Source organism: Jaculus jaculus, chromosome 1, assembly GCF_020740685.1.
Source record: "Jaculus jaculus isolate mJacJac1 chromosome 1, mJacJac1.mat.Y.cur, whole genome shotgun sequence".
Classification (NCBI taxonomy): domain Eukaryota; kingdom Metazoa; phylum Chordata; class Mammalia; order Rodentia; family Dipodidae; genus Jaculus; species Jaculus jaculus.
Genome location: NC_059102.1, coordinates 41,507,006 through 41,530,019, shown reverse-complemented (window position 1 = coordinate 41,530,019; position 23,014 = coordinate 41,507,006). Strand labels below are relative to the sequence as shown.

Genomic DNA, 23,014 nt, shown 5'->3' with positions numbered 1-23,014 from the left:
CCCAACCCACAACTGAATTCTTTAAAAAAAAAAAAAAAATCCCAGAGCTGGGCATGATGGCGCACACTTTTAATCCCAGCACTCAGGATGCACATGTAGGAGGATCACCATGAGTTCAAGCCCACTCTGAGAATGCATAGTTAATCCCAGGTCAGCCTGGACCAGAGTGAGACCCTGCCTCAAAAAACCAAAAAAAAAAAAAAAAAAAAAATCCCAGTTGTATTTTATACAATCTATAAAGCTTATTTATAATAACTTTTTTTATTTACCAGCATGAAAATAAATAACCTATGTCTGTATGAATGTTTAAATGACAGAAATGTAAGAGTAACCTGAGGCTCCATTTCTGGAAATTGGGAAGGAAGAATGGAAAAGTAGGTAGAGAAGTGTGGTGACTCCGATGGATACTGCAAGTGCTTATACTAATTTTCAACGCTGTTGACCATCCTTGGTGTGTTGCTGCCTAAGTAAGATATACAGAAGTAGGATATAAGTGGATACTGAAGTCAGATGAAACTTTGGAGTAGAGGCTACTGAAAGCTTACAGACTTACTGCCTGGGACTGCATCTTGGCCGAACTACTTACTATTTGGTTATCTTATAAGACTAACTTAATCTTTCAGAGCCTTGGTTTTTGTCTTCTGTAAAATGGGATTAGGGGGCTGGAGAGATGGCTTAGCAGTTAAGCGCTTGCTTGTGAAGCCTAAGGACCCCAGTTCGAGGCTCGGTTCCCCAGGTCCCACGTTAGCCAGATGCACAAGGGAGCACACGCGTCTGGAGTTCGTTTGCAGTGGCTGGAAGCCCTGGCGCGCCCATTCTCTCTCTCCCTCTATCTGTCTTTCTCTCTGTGTCGCTCTCAAATAAATAAATAAATAAATAAATAAAATTTTTTTAAAAATGGGATTAGGAATGCTGCTTCATAGGGTTGATGTGAGGGGTTGTGTGAAGCCACAGGAAATAGCTATGACAAGTCACTTGGAAAAGGTGATTTTCTTCTATATTAAAACATCATATTTAGGTGTCACTTGATTCACATGCAAATAATCATGACAAATTTGGAGAAGGTAATGAACACTTACAAAGAAAATGTATAACCAAGTTGACAAATAGCTCTTTGTCACATAATACAAGATTTCCATCAGGGAACATTAGAAAGTGCTTAACCATCAGCCAGGCGTGGTGGCACACGCCTTTAATGCCAGGCAGAGATAGGAGGATCCTCATGATTTCGAGGCTACCCTGAGACTATACAGTGAATTCCAGGTCAGCCTGGACTAGAGTGAGACCCTATCTTGAAAAACCAAAAAAAAGAAAAAAGAAAAAGAAAAAGAAAGTGCTTAACCATCAATTTTTGCTTTCTCACTAAAGAATGCTCTAGAAGCTCTTCTGTGATAGAATAAATGCCTTCCTGTAATGAAGTAGGTTCCAGTTTCGTTGCTGGCTGACCACATCTTTGATCTTTGGTTAACATTATTTGGTTATTAAATAACTCAGTGTTCTACCTTCAATCTGTCTCCTGAGAGAATCAGGCACAGAACCACACAAAATTCACTGTGTCATGTGTCATCTAACAGACAGAAGCTACTACTAGCTTCCTGCTTGAAATGAACTTATTTCATTACAAACAATTGTCAATTTTATTTTGTAAATTATTCCCTGGAAGAATGCTCTCTAATAGGATTATTACCATCTGGCATTGGTTCCTTTTGTGTTCTAAAATAAAAACTGACGCCAAGAAAGACAATGTCCCCTCTTGCCAGTTTACATCATCTCTGGGAGGCAGAAACAGACTTCAGAAAAGCCATATCATGTCGTCTTCCCAGATGCTGTTTTTCACAATGACTACTTTTTCACTGGAAAATGCCTGATTTCTCTCAAATAAATTAAATAAAATATGTAACCCATATTAGTTTTCTTGCTAAATTAAATCTGTTTGCTCGTTTGTTTGTTTTTGAGACAGGATCTCTCAGGATGGCCTGGAACTAACTACTATATAGCCCAGACTGGCCTCAAATTCATATCAATCCTCCTGCCTCAGCTTCCAAAATGTTAAACTTATAGCTTTCTTCACTCTTAAAAATCTAGCACTAAAGTATGATGTAAAGAATGTGATAATGCAACTGCCAGGGCCCAAGAAACATTGCAGAGAAAGTAGCAGATTAAATATGAGTTCTGGGCTCAACAGATGGCTCAGTGGTTAAGGAGCTTATCTTCAAAGCCTAATGACTTGGGTTTGATTCCCCAGTACCCACATAAAAGCCAAATGCACAAAGTGGTACATGCATCTGGAATTAGTTTGCACATGTCCCCAGCATGCTCAGTCTCTCTCTCCTTGCAAATAAATATGTAAAACAAATAAATAAATATGAGTTCTGCTTTCACTGCTAGCCTGACTGAGAACCTTTTCTAGGGAGATGGCAGATACTGAAGAGACTCAAAATTCATCAAAGCAGAAAATTAGAACCTACCCATAGCTCAAAACTAAAGGAGACTTACAACGTGCTCTCAAAGGCTCAGGGAACATTGAGGAAGAAGGAGTGGAAAGAATGTAAGACCCATAGGGTAGAAAGGTGTACTCTAAGGTATTGCTGCCCCCCCCTCAGGGACTGACCCCACAATGAATAACAATTACCCCAGTGAGGAAGGCCATCAGTATAATGGGGAGGAGGAGAGGGAACAGAAGAGAATATAGCCCAATAGGAATATGTACAATTTATAATATGTTCATATATTAAAGTTCCCAATAAATAAATAAATAAAAATTTAAGTTGGTAATAATAGTCCCAGAGAAAAACTTGGAAGTGGCCTCTGAAGAAAAGACCTCTAGATCTGGGTGTGGTGGTACATGCCTTTAATACCAGCACTCTGGAGGCAGAGGTAGGAGGATCGCCATGAGTTTAAGGCCACCCTGAGACTACAAAATGAATTCCAGGTCAGCCTGGACTAGAGGGAGACCCTACCTCAAAAAACAAAAACAAAAGAAATAGCTAGACTGGTCAGCCTGGAAAAGAGGAAGAGAGGTGAGTTGGAATGAATGACCCTTAATCTTCCTACATTTTTTTTTGAGGTACAGTCTCACTTTATCCCAGGCTGACCTGGAATTCACTATGTAGTCTCAGGGTGGCCTGAAACTCACAGTGATCCTCTTACTTCTGTCTCCTGAGTGCTGGGATTAAATTTGTGCACCACCATGCCTGGCCCTTCCTACATTTAAATATAGCAGTGCCTTTTGCCAAGCCAGACATTGGGTTGGGCATTTTCTAAGCATTATAGTTTTTGATCTTCATCATTACTGTGTGAGATGTGCATTGTCTTTGTGTCATTTAGCAGATAAGTGAGGAAGACTCAGAGAGTTTGACTCTTTCACACAGAGACAGGTGGTAGAGCCAAACATCTAGCCCAGGCGCCTACAGAGGCACTGTCCTAGCCCCCATGACAGAAGTATGAGACAGTTGTGTAGGTGAACATAAGCATTTGCTTTCGAAACATTGTCGTTGAGAGCAATTTCAGGGTAGACCTATAGGAGCATAATTTTCTTTCTTTTTCTTTTATAATGACATATAACAGTAGGAAAGTGCATAAATGTAATGTGTTTTCACCTAGCATGCAAGTCTTGGTTTTTATTTTTAAATTTTTATTTATTTATTTGTAAGCAGAGGGATACAGAGAAGAGAGAATGAATGAGCATATCAGGTCCTCTAGCCACTGCAAACAAACTCCAGATGCATGTGGCATAGTGTGCATCTGGCTTTACATGGGTACTAGAGAATTGAACCAGCTTTGCAGACCTTAGCCTTAACCACTGAGCAGTATCTCCAGTCTTTAAATCTTGGTTTCTAATTCCATTCTTCTGTAATTTTTTTTTAAAAGCAAGCTTTCTTGGAGAAATGGCTAGGGCAGAAAGTGATGAGCCTGGAGCAACTTCTTGTGCCAGAAAATAAGAAGTGTTCAAAAATAAATCAAAAAGGGCTGGAGAGATGGATTAGTAATTAAGGTGCTTGCCTGTGAATCCTAAGGACCCATGTTTGACTTTCCAGATCCCACATTAGCCAGATACACAAAGATGAGGCAAGGTTGAACATGCCCACTAGGTGGTGCAAGCATCTGGAGTTTGATTACAGTGTCTGAGGTCCTGGTGCACCAATTCTCTCCCTCTCCCCCCCCCCCCCTCTCTCTCTCTCTCTCTCTCATGTGTGCATGCTTTCACTGTCTCTAAAATAAAATAAAAATAATATCTTTAAAATTTTTAAATAATCAAAAAGACGAAAGCACCTGATAAAACTGATGGAAGGTTGTGAAAGAAACACATACCTGAAGAGCTCCCAGTGACCAAAGCAGCCAAATAAATAGAGTCATATTAAATTATAAGGTACTCAAGGAATTAAATAAATACCCATGTGTTCATATAGTCCTAAGCAGATGTATAAATGAAAAGCAAATGAGGAGAAGAAACAAATTTCCAATGCAGAAAACTTCCAAATATGTAATTTGTTCTTTCTTTCCCTCTTTCCTTCCTTTCTTCCTTGTTTCTTTCCTTCTTTCTTTTTTCTTTCTTCTTGAGGCAGGGTCTCACTCTAACTCTAGCCTAAGTTAACCTGGAACTTACTTCCAAATATGTAATTTATAATACCTCATAATACCTCACTCCTTAAGTGTAATCTGGGCATAGTTACTTGCTTCTGGAGAGAATACCACCCCCGTCCCACTCAAGGTCAGCATCAGCAGGATAAGTCCTGTTGGCAGTGTGAGCAGCTTGTAAAGTGTGATAGGAATGGCAATTTATCCTGTAATCTTCCTCACCAAAACTCATAATCCCAAAATGTTGAGAAAAATATCAGACAAATCCTAATTAAGGCACTTTTAACAAAATGCCTAATTATGGGCTGGAGAGATAGGTTAGTGGTTAAGCACTTGCCTGTGAAGCCTAAGGATCCCGGTTCGAGGCTCAGTTCCCTAGGACCCACGTAAGCCAGATGCACAAGGTGGTGCATGCATCTGGAGTTCATTTTCAGTGGCTGGGAGGCCCTGGCACACCCATTCTCTCTATATATCTGTCTCTTTCTGTGTCTGTCACCCTCAAATTAATAAGAATAAACAAATTTTTTAAAAATACCTAATTATATTTCTCAAAACTGTAATGATCACCAAAAGTAAGGAAAGTTTAACAAATCATTATAATCAAGAGCCAAAATGCACTCTGGTAAATAATTTCCCACCCATGCTCATTCAAGCAACACAAATCAAACTCATTGGGACACACAAACACACACACACACAGAGAGAGACAAAAAAGACAGCAAAGTAGAAGAGGGAAGAAACTCAGTGAAAGGAAGTGAAAAGGGGGACAAAAAAGTAATGGATGATATTATGATCAAAATATGTACATGTACAAAAATTGTCAATAAAATGATATTCAAGAAGAAAAAAGAGAAGGCTAAAGACATGGTGAGTAAATGTAATACGATAATTTGAGGTATAGCCTTGGAAGAGGAAGACTTTAAGAAAGAAAGAGAATCTGAACAAACTGTAGACTAATTAGCAATAACGTGTCAGTAATGATTCATGAGCTATGCAGATACACCACACTAATGTAAGATGTCCACAGTAGGAAAAGTTTGTGTGGAAAATATTACATTTGCAGTTTCTCTTTAAAACTAAACTGAAATAAAAAGTTAATAAAATATGTGAGCGGGGTGTAGTAGCTGAGGTAAAAGGATAAACATGTGTTCAAAACTAACCTGGGCTACGGAGTAAGTTCGAGGTTAACTTAGGCTAGAGTTAGAGTGAGACCCTGCCTCAAGAAGAAAGAAAAAAAGAAAGAAGGAAAGAAGCAAGGAAGAAAGGAAGGAAAGGGGGAAAGAAAGAACAATGTCTGAACAATCAAGTGACTGTGTGTAACTTCCACCCAGAGCTAAAACATTGCCAGCACCTAGTAATTTCTTGTTTCCCTTCTCAATTATGTCATCACCTTTCTCCCTAAAGATGACTACTGTTAGGGATTTATGATAACAACCTGCTTTTTTGCAGTTTTTCCACTAATTTGCCTCCCTGAACAAAATAAAGTAGCTTTGGCTAGTTTGGAAATGAACATTTACATGACTATAACTGTGGCAGATGCATTCTTGTCTGTTTTGAAATTCGTCTGTATAGCTCCATGTGGGTAGCTGTTGCTTATTCATATTCGTGGCCATACAAGGTTACATTACATTACATACCTAGGCCAAAATTTGTGTTTAAGTCTTGTTGGACATTTAGGTAGTGAGACTTCGAAAATAATTTTATTCTATATTTGTGAGACAGTCAAAATGGGAATGTCATGTAGACTTTTTTTTTTTTTTTTTTTTTTTTTGAGACTATGTTTCTGAGGAGCAATGAGGAAGAAAGAAGCCACAGTCTGAGAACAGGAATGGTGATCTTCAGTGGTCATAGTCTAAATGAGAGACTCTAAAATCCTGGGGCTCACAGCTGGCTGAGAGGAGCCCACTGCCCTAGGACCTTCCTTCCCAGAGAAGCACGGGCCAGCTCCTTCAGTTTTATCCACCACTTTATTAGTGATATCTGCAGACCAGGCAGTAGAAACCTTGATCTCACTAACAACTTCTTTAGCTTTGGGACAATAAATCTGTGTTGGGTAGGTTCTAGTTGGCCATATTTTTAAATAGAAAAAGTGTGGGCAGTAAGATAACCTTTGCCTTCCCTGCAGATCCTCCTGACAACCCTGTTTCCTAACATAAACTTGTTTCTCACAAATGAAGAAAGAAAGATAAGGCCACAGTAGAACAGGTTTAGTACAAAAGTATTTAGCAGAGTTCCTAGCATAAGAGGGAAGACAAATGTACAGTGAAGATTGTTATTGTTGATAATGAAATTACAGTAATTTCTCTACCTACTTCTTTTCTTATGCCCACAGTCAGACACTTTGCTAAACAAGAGATTTTAGAATATTGCTGTAGCAGACAGCTTCAGGTTCACTGAGATGAACTTTCAGACCAGACACAGATATGGAAGAAAGGGATAAGTATTGAAGCTTACAGATCCAGGGGAAGTTCCATTATGGAGAAGAAGCTGGCCTGCCTTCACAGGCCCAAGCAGAGAGAGAAGTAAAAGCCAAAAAGTCAAAAGCCACAGCACACTTTAGGAACTCCAGCTAAGCACACTTTGCATATCTTTAGACTGAAATCTGAAACCCACCACCACACCTTAAGATCCACCCAATGACACTGCCCTCCAGCCAGGTGGCTGCAGATGCAAACTACAAACAAATAAAAAACTGAATATATTTGGGGCCATCTATTCAAACCACAGCAACTGCTATTAAAAAAAAATTCTAGGGCTAGAGAGATGGCTTAGCGGTTAAGCCTTGCCTGTGAAGCCTAAGGACCCCGGTTCAAGGCTCAGTTCCCCAGGTCCCACGTTAGCCAGATGCACAAGGGGGCGCACGCGTCTGGAGTTCGTTTGCAGAGGCTGGAAGCCCTGGCGTGCCCATTCTCTCTCTCTTCCTCTATCTGTCTTTCTCTCTGTGTCTGTCGCTCTCAAATAAAAAATAAAAAAAAAATTCTAGGATGGGAATCTAGGTCAGTGTTAAAGTGCCTGCCTAGCACACACAAGGTCCTGGGTTCAATCCCCCAGCATTGCAGAAAAAATACCCTGTTATGTTTACCCCTTTATATTTTCTATGCGAATTTGAATTTGCACAGGATGAAAAATTCTGCCTCGTGTATGAAGAAGGCTTTGTGTTGGTCTCCTTTCTGATTATAAAACACAGCCAATTTGTATCTCTGTCAGGTTTATAATTGGGGATTTTCTGGATTCAGAAAATGACATCTTCGAGCAGTCCAAAGACTGTGACCTTCAAGGACCAGAGGAGTCACAGAAAGCCTTTGACCATGGGACAGAACTAATCCCATGGTATGTGCTGTCCATCCAAGCTGATGTGCACCAGTTCCTATTGCAAGGGGCCACAGTCATCCACTACGACCAGGATACACACCTCTCTGCCCGTTGCTTTCTCCAGCTGCAGCCTGACAATAGCACCTTGACCTGGACAAAGCCCCCCACCACCTCGCAGGCCAGCACGAAACCCAAGCTTGGTGTACTGAATAACACAGCCGAGCCCGGCAAGTTCCCATCACAGGGCAGTGCTGGATTGAGCGGCCTGGCGGAAGGGGTCCTGGATTTGTTTTCAGCAAAAGCTGTGTACATGGGACACCCTGGCATTGATATACACACCGTGTGTGTTCAGAACAAATTGGGTAGTATGCTTCTGTCAGAGACTGGAGTGACACTGCTCTATGGGCTTCAGACCACAGACAATAGGTTATTGCACTTTGTAGCACCAAAGCACACAGCTAAAATGCTCTTCAGTGGATTGCTGGAACTTACCATGGCCGTGAGAAAGATAAGGAAGTTCCCTGACCAAAGACAGCAATGGCTGCGGAAACAGTATGTCAGCCTCTATCAGGTAAGGGTGCCCTGTGCCTCTTACTCTGGAGCCCACACTCGGGAATAGAAGTGATAGCAATGCCTGTTTGAAAGATGTCTATGAGATTTAACTGAGTTGACATGTATAAAGCCTACGTGTAAGTTCATGTGTGTGTGTCTGCTCATATTTTTTTATATTTTTAAAATATTTATTTCTTTATTTGTGTGAGAGAGAAACACACGGAGAAAGAGAGAGAGGCAGATAGAGAGATAAAGAGAATGGGCACATCAGGGCCTCCAGACCCTGCAGATTAACTCTAGACACATACGCCCCTTGTGCATCTGGCTTACATGAGCACTGCGGAATTCGAACCTGGGTCCTTAGGCTTCACAGGCAAGCACCTTCGCTGCTAAGCATCTCTCCAGCCCTCTTTTTTATATTTTTATGAAAATAGTGACTGTGGTAATTGCAGTTCTCACATCTGGAGAGAAAAACAATATAATATTTTCACTAACTCAAGCTTTTAATTATATTATAAGCCTGGTGTGGTAGCACAGGCCTATAAGCCCAGCACTTTGGAGGCTGAGGCAAGATGGTTGTGAGTTTGAAGCCAGCCTGTGCTGTATAGCAAGACTGTGTCTTATGAATTTGATTAAGTTCCTTGACACTAGGAATGTAATCTGGTGAGTGTTTTGTTAGGTTTGGTTTTGGGTGATTTTTCTTTTCTCTCTCTTTATCTCTGTTTTGAGGTAAGGTCTTGCTCTAACCCAAGCTGACCTGCAATTCACTGCAGTCTCAAGGTGGCCTCAAACTCACAACGATCCTCCTACCTCTGCCTCCTGGGTGCTGGGATTAAAGGTATATGCTAGTACTCCTAGTGGGTTTCTTTTAGTATATTAATGACTGCCACTTTGGAAACTTCCCAAAGTTCTCATTTTCAATGTCTTTATGAATTTTCCCAGTTGATGGGCTAAAGCACATCACTGGGACTAACAGGACAGTTGGAGACACAAGGAAACCCTCAATAGGAAGTCCCAAGAGTAATAAAGTACAGTCACTTGGGTGGCCACATCTTTATTCTTTGGTGGTTGTCTGAACTTATCCACCTCTGGGAATTTACTGGAACAGGTATTAACTACTTCTTCCTAGGAGGACGGTCGGTATGAAGGCCCAACTTTGGCTCACGCAGTGGAGTTGTTTGGCGGCAGACGGTGGAGCACTCGAAACCTGAGCCCTGGAACATCTGCAAAGAATGCTGAGAAGCCCAATATGCAGAGAAACAACACCCTGGGCCTAAGCACGACCAAGAAGAAGAAGAAAATGCTCATGAGGGTAGCGTAAATTTGTTTATATGCATTGCACAGCCTTCAGGGGCTACTGTGTGGTCTACATTATCATAAAGCATCTTTGTCATTTGAGTTGAGGACAAGATGAGGTATAAAATAATGACACAAGGGTTTGCCACATACCTCTTGAATGCCAAGGCTAGAGGCAGTAATCAAACCAACACTAGGGGAAAGACAAGGTCCTTTAAATGACGCAGAGTGATAAACACAATGTAAATAGGAAGCATTGTAAGTCGTCGTCGGCACAGTGCTAAGTGAGCAAAGAAATGGAAAGTATAGTACTGAGAGGCAGGCAGTGAAGACCCAGAGCAGCTGACACGGGGTCTTGAAGCATGTATGGGAGTTTACCAAACAGACAATACACAGGAAGCATCTACAACTGAGGAAACAGCAGAGAGGCATGTGCAGGTTGGAGGTCTGGAGCATGAGTTCTGTGGTGAACAGGAAAGAACTAGAAAAGAACAGAGATCATAGGCAGGAGTGGGGTCTCATGCTTGTACTCCCAGCACTTGGAAGGCTGAGGTACAAGGATTGTGTTAAATTCAAGATCAGCCTGGGCTGCATAGTAAGACACTGTCTCAAAAACAGAAAAAAGGGAGGGAAAAAAAAAAAAAACAAGAAGCCAGGCATGATGGCCTGCCCAAGCTTTTGGGTTGGTTTTTTGGTTTTTTTGTTTTTTGTTGTTTTTTTTTTTTTTTTTTTTTTTGTTTTTTTGAGGTAGGGTCTCACTGTAGCCTATGCTGACCTGGAATTCACTATGGAATCTCAGGGTGGCATCAAGCTCATGGCAATCCTCCTACCTCTGTCTCCCGAGTGCTGGGATTAAAGGCATGTGCCACCACGCCAGTCTGCCCAAGCTTTAACTGCAGCATTTAGGAGGCAGAGGAAGGAGAACTGCTGTGAATTTGAGGCCATCCTGGGACTACAGAGTGAATTTCAAATCAGCCTGGGCTAGAGTGAGAATATACCTTGGGGAAAGAAAGAAAGAGAGAGAGAGGGAGGGAGGGAGGAAGGAAGGAAGGAAGGAAGGAAGGAAGGAAGGAAGGAAGGAAGGAAGGAAGGAAGGAAGGAAGGAAGGAAGGAAGGAAGGAAGGGAAGGGAAGGGAAGGAAAAAAACAGGGATCACATTATGAAAGCCTTCAATGCTATATGCAAAACAATGCAAAACATATATTATTAATTATATTATATAATATGTATTGTCGCTATGCCATAATACATTGTTTCATAGCTATCTAGAAAAGCCCCACTCTTTGTACATAGGAGGCTGTTGATGATGTGTGGCACTTTATCTCTTCTTAGCCTGTCAGTACAGGGATTCCTGGAGTGGGTGTGCCTCTCTCTTCTGCCTCCCTTGCTGGGGAGCATTATGTGACCTGAGACCACTTGGGCAGCCTTACCTAGGTCTTTACGGGTCTCATCAGGGGAGACAGGATTAAAGGGCATAGGTTAGAAAATAGACTCCCACCAGAGGAGAAGAGAAATACAGACCAGGAACCATAGTGAGTTTTCTGTTTTCAGGGAGAGAGTGGAGAGGCGACTGACGATGAGATGGCGACCCGAAAGGCCAAAGTGTATAGAGAGTGTCGAAGCCGGAGCGGTTCTGACCCTCAGGACATTAATGAGCAAGAGGAGTCAGGTAACCCAGCATGTGCACATCTGAGATTTTTATGTTTTAATTTTAGAAGAAAATACCTATTTGGCTTTGATCTGTGATTTTAAGATTGTGAGTGTTCCGAATAAAACTCAGGCTGGAGAGATGGCTCAGTGGTTAAAGGCTCTTTGCAGTGCCTGGAAGTCTGATGATCTGTGTTCAATTCTCCAGTACCCACATAAAGCCAGACACATAAAGTGGTGTGTGTATCTGGAGTTTGTTTGCAGTGGCAGGAGGCCCTGGCATGACCCTACTCACTCTCTTTCTGTCCACTTCTTTCTCTGTCTCCCTCTGTCTCTAAAGTAAATATTTTTTTAACAAATAGCTGGGCATGGTGGTGGTGCATGCCTTTAATCCCAGCACTCAGGAGGCAGAGATAGAAGGATCATTATGAGTTTGAGGCCAGCCTGAGACAACATAATGAATTCCAAGTCAGCTTGGGCTAAAGCGAGACCCTACCTCATAAATAAATAAATTAATAAAACTGTTTTTCCGAGCATGGTGGTGCACACCTTTAATCTCAGCACTTGGGAGGCAGAGGTAGGAGGATCACCATGAATTCGAGACTACCATCAGAATACATAGTGAATTCCAGGCCAACCTGGGGGAAAAAAAAAAAAAAAGCTGGCTGTGGTGGCATATACCTTTAATCCCAGCACTCGGGAGGCATAGGAGGATTTCCATGTTCAAGGCCACCCTGAGACTACACAGTGAATTCCAGGTCAGCCTGGGCTAGAGACCCCACCTCAAAGAAAAAAAAAATGTCTTAATTGCATGATGAAACCTGAGAGGTATTTCCACAAGCACACTACACTTGGAAGAAAATTCTGATTAGTTTGATATTATGGTCAGAGAATATTAGTGATATAAGGTACACCTTGTTGGAGGCCAGTGACTCTCAAATCTGACTACATGCTAGAACTTTTAAAAAGATGCCTGAGGGACTGGGGTGTGGCTCAGTAGGTAGAGTGCCTACATGAAGTTTTGGGTTCAGTCTGAGCACTACATAAAATCAGGTATAGTGACACAAGCCTATAATCCCTGCATTCTGGAGACAGAAAGAGAGATTCAGAAGTCCCAACTCATCCTTAGCTACAGAGCAAGTTTAAGGCCAGTCTGAACTACATGAGACCCTATCTCAAAATATAATAATAATAAATATGTGGGTGTCCCAGCCATAACCATGACCAAGAGATTCTTTGCCTGGGACTTAGGCCTCTGTGTTGTTCTGTAAGCTCCAGGTGATTCTAATGTACAGCCAGTTGGAGATCTATGGACAGGCTATTCATAGATTGGTTTGCCAACTTGCTTTGTGTGGTTTGTAAAGGAAGAACAATGCGAGTCACTGCCTTTTCCCCCTCCCTTTCATTATCGCAGAGATGAATGCCGTCGCTAGCCCTCCTGCCCTCATCCCTTCCAGAAGAGCCCACTCTTTGACTACAGCTGGGTCCACCAACTTGGCTTCTGGGACATCATCCCCCATCAGGCCAGTCTCCTCCCCTGTGCTGTCTTCTTCAAACAGGAGTCTGTCCAGGTGGGGCCTTAACATGATGAAACAGAAGGACCCTTCCTATCACTCGAGTTATGTGGAAGGGCATGCACTTCCATAATCTATGCAGAAACCATTTCTTAATTGTGACTTACATTTAAACTGAAAACTAAAAAACCCTCCATTTGATAGACTTTCTCATGTTGCTGATGAAGCTAATGCTTCTAATGATTTGAGAGAACAGTAACAGTAATGAAAGCCAACAGGAATCCCTAAATCTGCATCATCCCAACTGACTAATATCAGTGGGTCAAATTAAATTAAGTTGAAAATTCAGTTCCTCAGTCACATTTCAGCTACTCTACAGCCACAAGTAGCTAATAGTTACTATACTGAATGCCACCAGCAGATAACATTCCTACACTACAAAAAGTTCTATTGGATAGCACTAGTCTAAATTTAAAAAAAAAATAAGTCAAATCTTACTAATTGGTGAAATATATTTATTTCACTGCTACTCTTGCCACTCTTCTCTAAATTTAGATTTATAACTAAACTAAACATGCAAGTTGTTTACATTATGTTTTCAACCTATACAGGCTCATGGGTAAATGAAGTAGCCAGATGACCTGCATGAAGGGAAGGGAATTTTCCTTTAATATTAGTCACTCCTGAGGAGGAAAAGGCAGGATGGGGTGAGGGGGGAAGAATCTTTTGAAAGAGAATTGAATGTGACAAGTCCAAGGCCAGAGGGCCTAAACCCAAAGAGAGAGCAGTCCCTGCCCACTGGAGTCTCTAGGTCAGAAAGGGAAGGCAAGGCAGCAGAAGTGTCAGGCTGAATACTAGTAAAGGAGAAAGCAACCCTGAGCCCGAAGTTTGATCAGGGAGCGAGTTTCCTAGTGTGAGAGGGACACTGAGTCCCACCGACAGGAGCTGGATGGGCAACTGCAAGGAAGACAGGGAAATCACTTTTGAAATGGCACAGTGATTAAAGGCAGTTGCTTGCAAAGCCTGAAGACCTGGGTTCAATTCCCCAATAACCATATAAAGCCAAATGCACAAAGAGGTACATACATCTGCATTTCTTTTGCAGTGGTAAGAAGTTCTGGAGTGCCCATTCCCGCCCCCTCCTCTTCCTCTCTCTCCTCTCTTCTCTCTCTGTTTCTCCTTACAAATAAATTAATAAAATATTAAAAATAAATAAGTGCAACTGGGCATGGTGGTGCACACCTTTAATCCTAGCACTCGGAAGGCAGAGGTAGGAGGATCACTGTGAGTTCAAGGCCACCCTGAGACAACATAGTGAATTCCAGGTCAGCCTGGCCTGGAGTAAAACCCTACCTCAAATAAATAAATAAATAAACAAGTGCAAGATATTTAGATAATGAAGACATCTTTTCTCTTCCTGAACCTCTCTACCCTGGCTTCCTGCCCTACACAGTACTACTGCAAATTCGTCAGTTTGTAATATTCTTCCACTGGGAGAGATGACCTTCAGATGTTAACACTAAATAGTTGAGAAAACAGTGTTAGTGGGACTGGGAGTAGACCAGCTATTAATTATATTTTCTGTATTTTCTTATGTACTAGATATATCCCCTTCCCTAAAAAACACAGGAAAAAAATATCCTGTTCATCAAGCTAACTAAAAGCCATAGTTGAAACATTTCTTTTACTACTCTTTGAGTAATCCACATGCACAATAAAAATAAACAAAGTTGTGAAACACCAAGACTAAATTTCTGACTGAGTGGGATGGTATTTTTATGTTGGATGGATGCAGCTTGGCAGGTGCAGACATAATCATCGGCAGAATTGGCTTTTTTCCACCTTAATATTTTTCTGACTCACATTTTCCATTAATATTAAAAGCTCGTCCCTATTTTCATGGAAGAACTGGTTAAAAAGGGAAAAAGTAAAGACACTGATTCACTGAAAACTTTCTTCTTAACTGTGTTTCTATAATTTATATATTTTATAATTTATATTCTATAATTATTTTTTATAAATACAGAATACACAATACAGAAAAGAGTATGCATTATTTCCCATAGATTAGGACTAATCTTGAATCCTTGTTTTATATGACCTTGTTTCAGAAGGCTTGAACTTTCAAGGGTTTTTTTCTCCTTTTGATCTGTGCTTACAAAGAACTGTTTAAAAAAAACTGAAAGTTTTTTATTTGTTTGTTTGTTGTATTTTGTTTTGTTTTGCTTGTTTGTTTCTGAGGTAGGGTCTCATTCCAGCCCAGGCTGACCTGGAACTCACTTTGTAGTCCCAGGCTGGCCTCAAACTCACAACGATCCTCCTTCCTCTGCCTCCCAAGTGCTGGTATTGAACGTGTGCACCACCACACCTAGCACTTTTTAGCTTATTCTTTTTTTTTTTTTTTTTTTTTTTTTTTTTTTTTTTTTTTGGTAGTGGTGGGGGATGCTGACCTGAAATTCACTATGTACTCTTAGGGTGGCCTCAAACTCACGGCAATCCTCCTACCTCTGGTTTTCAAGTGCTGAGATTAAAGGTGCGTGCCACCATACCTGGCTACTTTTAGCTTTTCAACTGAGCCAAGTTTTATACATGTATGACATAATCATGTACCTAATGTGTTTTTATCATAATCCCCTCTCCTACCTCCTTTTGTCCCTCCTCCCAGTACCCCTTCCACTGAACCCTTCTGGTCCCTCTAATGTTTCAAAGCACCAGCTTAATTGGTGGAGGAGTATTAAGCTCAATGCCATGCCCTGATTAAATAAGCTGGAAATAGGCTGTAGAGGTGGCATAGCGGTTAAGGCTTTTACCTTCAAAGCCAAAGGACCCTGGTTCGATTCCCCAGGACCCACATAAGCCAGATGCACAAGGTGGCACATGCATCTGGAGTTTGTTTGCAGTGGTTGGAAGCCCTGGCATGTGCCCCCCCATCTCTCAAATAAATAAATAATAAAATATATTTAAAATAAATAGATAGGCTGGAAACGTAGCTTCCATACACAGTGTTTGATTCTATCTGACATAAGATAGATAAAGGGAAGTAGATGGAGTCTGGGGAATAGCATCAAGTTTAATGACTGGCCGTCCCTCCTTTTGCTCTCATGACCTGTTTTTAAGAGCAGAATGACTTCAGGTATCCATTTGGCAATGATGGTCTTTTTTTTTTTTTTGCAGTGCCTGGAGCAGCAGCAGCTGGCACGGGCGAGTCAAAGGCGGAACGAAGGGATTCCAGAACTTCATGGTTTCAGACAGTAACATGAGTTTTGTTGAGTTTGTTGAGCTGTTCAAATCATTCAGGTAGGACACAGAGTTACCTCTTTCTCTGGCCCACATGTTTTTTCTTTTCTTTATTGACAACTTCCATAATTATAGACAATAAACTATGATAATTCCCTCCCCCACTTTCCCCTTCATAAATCTACTCTCCATTCATATCTCCTCCCTCTATCAGTTAGTCTCCCATTTATTTTGATTTCATCATATTTTCCTCATTTTATGAGGGTCTTGTGTATGTATGTGTCGGGCACTGTGAAGTCATGGATATCCAGGCCAGTTTGTGTCTGGAAGAAGATTGCGTTGTGAGCAGTTGGCCCAAGGTTTTATAGCTGTCGTAACTTAGGGATGTTTTCCATTCCTCTCTCAGTATAAGGAGCCGCAAGGACCTGAAGGACATCTTTGACATCTACTCTGTGCCCTGCAACCGCTCTGGCTCCGAGTCAGCCCCCCTGTACACCAACCTGACAATCGAGGAGAACACCAGTGACCTTCAGCCTGACCTCGGTTTGTTTGCTTAAAATTTTGGGGTTTCCCTTCGAGAGCTTCTATCAACAATTAAAGGTGGGACATACAATCAGACAAGCTCTCAGTCTGGCTCCTACTGTGTGTGATTACCTTGAACTTGGTAAAAATCCCCTGATTTATTTCAAAGGGACATTTGGTACCGTGAAGTAAGTGCTGCGGGCATGTTGGGCCAGGAAATTCATGATCACATGGCTCTGCCCATGCATTCATTCCAGGATATTAACCAGAGTGCCCTCCAGTCATTCTGACACCCTTTCCCAACCATTTGCAAATGTCCACAGCTATGGTTGATGTTCTAATTGAGAAACACCAGTGCTTTCTCCCACTTACAGCTGGACAGGCAAGCCCAGGGCAGTGGATGCCTGCTCTTTGGCAAGGAAAATCTTTGGTGACCTCAGTAGAGAAATCCTGTCTGAGTGTCCAGGGCATTTTTCCTCCCGTATAAATCAGAGTATCTCATTCTTCTACCTCACTCGCCACTACCACCATTACCATCACTACCAAAACCTTTTCTAGTCACCCACACATGTTAAGCCTATTGTTATTTTTCTTTATTCTTACCAGAACTACAAACACTGTAAACACAAAAGAGCACAAGAAAAAGCTTTCCTTTTTCATGAAGTTGCTTCATAACTATTTTTATAACCTTATTTTGTTTTATGGGAATACTAACTATTATACAGCTATCAAAATGTGCATGCCTATGGATTTGTCAAGTAATTGTACTTTTTAAAACTCATCACATAACATTTTGTGGAGCAATTCTGGGTTTGTAGAAAATGTGCAGAAAGTATAGAGTTGCCATATAATTACCCCACATCTCTGCATAGGTATATGCTCCCACACAAATTTTTCCTATTTATAATGTTATGCAGCAGTAAAGTACATCTGTTACAATTGAGTTAATATTAACACATTATTATTAGCCAAATAGCATAATTTTTGTCAAAGTTATACACTATGAGTTTTGAAAAATGTGCAGTGGCATGCATCTACCATTAGATTATGCAGAATAGATCCATTACCTTGAAAACTTCTTCTGTTCCACCTTTTCATCTTTCCCTCCTTCCCTCTAAATCCTTGGCCACTACTGATCATTTTACTAGCTCCATAATGTTGACTTTTCCAGAATGATTATCATTGCAAACATACAGTATGTGGCTTTTTCAGAATGACTTCTTTGAGTCAGCAATGTGCATTTATGTTCCCCCGTGTCTTTTTGCAACTTAATGGTTAATTTTTTAATAGACTATTATTCCATTTATGGACTTACCAGCTTGTTTATCCATTCCCCTTCTGAAGGACATCACAGTTGCTTCCAGGTTTTAGCAATTATGAATAAAGCAGCTACCAAGATTTGTATGCATATTTATATGTGGACATAAGTTTTTTAATTATTTGGTTAAGTACGTAAGAATGCAATTGTTGGATCATATGGTAAGCCTGTGTTTAGCTCTTTAAAACACTGCAACATTATCTTTCAGAGTGGCTAAAATTAAAAGGAATAGCCCTACCAAAGTTAGTGTGAAGGTGAAAAAATTAGAACCTTGGAACATTGCTGGTAGGGATGTAAAATGAATGTATGGAGATTTCTTACTGAACTCACCATGCCCTTTATATATGATCCAGCAAGTGTGCTCCTTGATAATTTGCATAAATGAGTTAAAAATCATATTCACACAAAATTGTACATACAAGCTAGAAAGATGGCTTAGTAGTTAAGGTATTTGCGTACAAAGCCAAAGGACCCAGGTTCGATTTCCCAGGACCCATGTAAGCCAGATGCACAAAGTGGTGTATGCATCTGGAGTTTGTTTGTAGTGGCCAGAGTTCCTCATGTGTCCATTCTCTCTCTCTCTCTCTCTCTCGCTCTCGCTCTCGCTTGCTCACTCTCTCTTTCTCTCTCCAATAAATAAAAATAAAATACTAAAAATAATAATAATAAAATCCTACATACAGATGCTTATAGTTAAAATTAAAAGTATAGAAAAGCTAAAAGTGTATCTATCTTCAGTCTCTAAAAAAAAGATAAGCATGGTTTTTTCTCAAAAAAAATTTTTTTTTAATTTATTTATTTATTTATTTGAGAGTGACAGACACAGAAAGACAGATAAGAGGAAGAGAGAGAGAATGGGCGCGCCAGGGCTTCCAGCCTCTGCAAACGAACTCAGACGCGTGCACCCCCTTGTGCATCTGGCTAACGTGGGACCTGGGGAACCGAGCCTCGAACCGGGGTCCTTAGGCTTCACAGGCAAGCGCTTAACCGCTAAGCCATCTCTCCAGCCCTCAAAAAAAATTTTTTTAATTTGGCCTCCAGTCCACATTTGAATCTACATTTAGTTTCCATGTAATACTAGGACTCATGGGATTGTAATATTATGAATGTAGTTATATCTTAGATTCTTTTTTTATGCGTTCATCCAACTTTTTATTCCCTCACCTCTGTGAAACCGGAAATGAGCACTGAGCTTGGCCCCTGGTTTGGATAGATAAGTAAAGAGCTTCTCCAGTGTATTGACCATGGCACCTTTGTCTCCAAATGAGTTTTATGAAAGACGACTGTGACGAGTCCATGTTTTGTGGGTGACTGTGTTTCAGATTTGCTGACCAGAAATGTCTCAGACTTGGGATTGTTCATTAAAAGTAAACAGCAGCTCTCTGACAACCAGAGGCAGATATCTGATGCGATTGCTGCTGCAAGTATTGTGACCAATGGCACTGGGATAGAGAGCACATCTCTGGGAATATTTGGGGTCGGCATACTCCAACTCAACGACTTCCTGGTGAATTGCCAAGGAGAACACTGCACGTACGATGAAATCCTCAGCATCATCCAGGTCTGTGTGCCTGCGTGGCATGCCGCTGACTAGCCTAATAACTTCCTCCTAACACACTCTCTTGCTGAATTGCTTTCAAGATCCTTCACATCTGGAACAAAATAGGTTTTGTTTTTTGTTTCTATTTGCAAGGAGAGAGAGAAAGGAGTCAGACAGAGAGAGAATGGGTGCACCAGGGCCTCCAGCCATTGCAAACAAACTCCAGACACGTATGCCCCTTGTGCATCTGGGTTACGTGGGTCCTGGGGAATCAAACCTGAGTCCTTTGGCTTTGCAGGCAAGCGACTTAACTGCTAAGCCAGCTCTCCAGACCCCCAAATAGTTTTTTTTTAATTTACTTATTTTTTATTAGCAACTTCTGTATTATAAACAATATCCCATGGTAATTCCCTCCCCCCACTTTCACCTTTGAAACTCCATTCTCCATTATACCCCCTCCTCCTCTCAATCAATCTCTCTTTTATTTTGATATCATCATCTTTTCCTCCTGTAATGGTCCAGTATAGGTAGTGTCAGGCACTGTGAGGACATTTTGTATCTGGGAGGAGCATGTTGTAAGGAGTCCTACTCTTCCTTTGACTCTTACATTCTTTCCACCACCTCTTCTGCAATGGACCCTGATCCTTGGAAGGTGTGATAGAGATATTGCAGTGCTGAATACTCCTGTCACTTCTTTCTAGCACCATGATGCCTTCTGAGTTATCCCAAGTTCACTGCCATTTGAAAAGAGAAGGTTCTCTATCAAAAATGAAAGTAACATTAATATATAGGTATGGTTATTAAGAGACCCCAAATAGCTTTTTAATACTACATATATATTCTTATTTAACATATAACTATCATAGATCCAAAGATATTTCTGACTCAGTGACAATTATAAGGAACTTGTATATGATTCCTCCTTGTTATTCTAATACATACAACAGAATTCGTCTGCATTTTCAACCTTTTTGTGACTTAACAAATATTTATTAGTTCTATTCTGCCATGTCTTTCCCAAGCATTGGGATGAATATACATTTGGATTAAAGTTCTCATCCTCCATGTAGTTTACACTCTTATCAAGTGGGGCAGAAAATAAACAAAGATAATTTCAGGAATGGGTCATGAAAAAATGAGCAAGATAAGAAAATGGAATGTTGCAGGAAAACTGAGTCACTATGGGGAGGGGGATATGGGCTTAGCTCTAAGTGACTCAATCAAGTAACTGTAAGGGATTCCAGACAAGCAAGCTGCAAGACCAGCGCAAGAGTGACCTAGGTATTGATAGGGAACACCAAAAAGTCCAGTGCAGGACTGGGGAGATGGCTCAGTCATTAAGGTGCTTGCTTGCAAAGCCCCATGGCCCAGGTTCGAGTCCCCGCTAGCCACATAAAGCCAAATACAAACAGAGCCACATGCATCTGGAGTTCATTTGTAGTGGCAAGATGTCCTAGCATGCCTGCTCCCTCTCTCTCTGTCATTCTTTTTTTGCTTACAAATAACTAAACCTGGTAAGCTGCACACCTTTAGTCCTATCATTTGGAAAGCTGAGGTAAGAGGGTAGCTTTGAGTTCAAAGCCAGCCAGGGGCTACAGAGTGAGTTCCGGGTCATCCTGGGCTAGAGTGAGACCCTGCCTGGAAAAGACCAAGACAAGCAAATAACAGAAAATATATATATAGTGATAGAGGAGGTACATACCCCTCACAGGGAATGGCAGACCTTATTTCAAATAGATACCCAGAGCCCAAACCATGGAAGCCTTTTAGGTCATGGGAAGAATGCTGACTGTCCCATCAGCCCAAGCAAGAGGTGGTGGCTGTTTACAATAGAGGGTGGCAGAATATGGGGTAGTGGGACCTCAGTGTGGCTGTGTCACATGCAACAGAATTGTTTTCATCACCTGGTTGGGGATCAATAACTGGCAAGTCATTGGATTTGATTCCTAAAAATGCTAATGCGGTGAGGGTTCTGCCATCTTGCTTGAGCATCCACTGGAACATGAGTACAAACATGGTACTAAGTACTTTGTAGAATCGGCTCGTTTCACCTCCCACCACTTTAATGGTAGCTGTCACCATCAACCACATTTTCACCTGGAGAAACTGATACACATGTTTTCACGTAAACCCACCTTAGTCTTTCTCTTGCTCCTTTTTTTCCCTTTTAAATAAATACGCTTAGTATAATAAACTTACATATGATAAATATTTTCTTTTGGCCTAAAAACTACATCTTACCACTACATTACTAAATTAGTTCAAATATTTGGTTTAGACATTTCCTGATGAAAACAGAACAGCTTTAACAAATGATGTGGTAACTTTTTTTTTCTCTTCTTAGTTTCCTTTACCTAAATAATACTTTTTTTTAATCCCTTGCAGAAGTTTGAGCCTAGCATCAGTATGTGTCATCAGGGTCTAATGTCATTTGAAGGATTTGCAAGGTAATTTTTAAAATATTATTTCTACATCATTTATAAGTGTAAAATGAGCCCTCTGATACAATCTTAATAAATATGCTTCATCTAGGTTTCTGATGGATAAAGATAATTTTGCCTCGAAAAATGATGAGTCACAAGAGAACAAGAAAGAATTGCAGCTACCCCTGTCCTACTATTATATAGAATCTTCACACAATACCTACCTCACTGGCCATCAGCTCAAGGGAGAGTCCTCAGTCGAACTCTACAGCCAGGTACCAAAAATGTTGTTTGGGATAGGGTTTTCAAAGAGCCTTATGTAACCTACAAAGCCACAAAAACCTGACCCCAGACTCCTTTGAAGAACTTATGAACTATGCTATGAAATATGAGGAACCACGATGTGTGGGAAATTGGATATATATCCAGCAGTTGTTTTCATTGCTTCTTTTTGCTTTGGTTTCTCTCTATCTATACTTGACCTTTATTGTAGAAAGAGAGAAGGAAAAAAAACAATATTTGTTTGAGACTCAGCTTTTAGATCCTAGTCTGACCTACTCCGACTAAAATTAGACTTTCCCATGGGAAAACTATCTAATCATTTTACTAAATGCTAAATAAATCAATAGATTGTAGTGGGAAAGCATAATAGAAAATGCAACTTTCTTACGAAGCCAACCCCAAAATATTGTTTGTTTTGCTTTGCAATTTGTTGGACAATCAATCCATCCCTATGGTAACCAGCTTAAGAAAAAATTCTGCACAGACCAGAGACACAGTCCTCCCCACCGAAATTCATGGGAATGTTCTCTGAACTAGTGGGCTCTCTGGACTGGGAAAAGCACATCCTTTTGACCTAGGCATCTAGCTCCTGATGAGTTACATATCCCTTGCCTCTGTATTACATTGTCTATGACTCTTTCTTCTATACTATTTTATGAATTTCTACAAGAAATCAGGAAATAACCAGGTTAGGTCCAGGGACTACAAATGTACAGTTTACAAGTTTGAAAATTATAAATACATTATTTACAAAACCAGAGCAGCAATAAGATTCCTTTGTTCTCCAGACTGG

The 23,014-nt window shown here is 40.9% G+C and overlaps 1 protein-coding gene across 1 annotated transcript in view; it reads left to right on the top strand.

Moving 5' to 3' along the window:
- The window catches only part of Plce1 (phospholipase C epsilon 1), a 328,593-nt gene that overhangs the window by 233,400 nt on the left and 72,179 nt on the right, over positions 1-23,014 (top strand). The window contains exons 7-15 of the mRNA XM_045149602.1: positions 7,786-8,461; positions 9,572-9,754; positions 11,290-11,407; positions 12,800-12,956; positions 16,074-16,196; positions 16,543-16,679; positions 19,299-19,537; positions 21,902-21,963; positions 22,049-22,214. Coding sequence (XP_045005537.1) covers positions 7,786-8,461; positions 9,572-9,754; positions 11,290-11,407; positions 12,800-12,956; positions 16,074-16,196; positions 16,543-16,679; positions 19,299-19,537; positions 21,902-21,963; positions 22,049-22,214 — 1,861 coding nt within the window. The remainder of the gene's footprint in view (positions 1-7,785; positions 8,462-9,571; positions 9,755-11,289; positions 11,408-12,799; positions 12,957-16,073; positions 16,197-16,542; positions 16,680-19,298; positions 19,538-21,901; positions 21,964-22,048; positions 22,215-23,014) is intronic.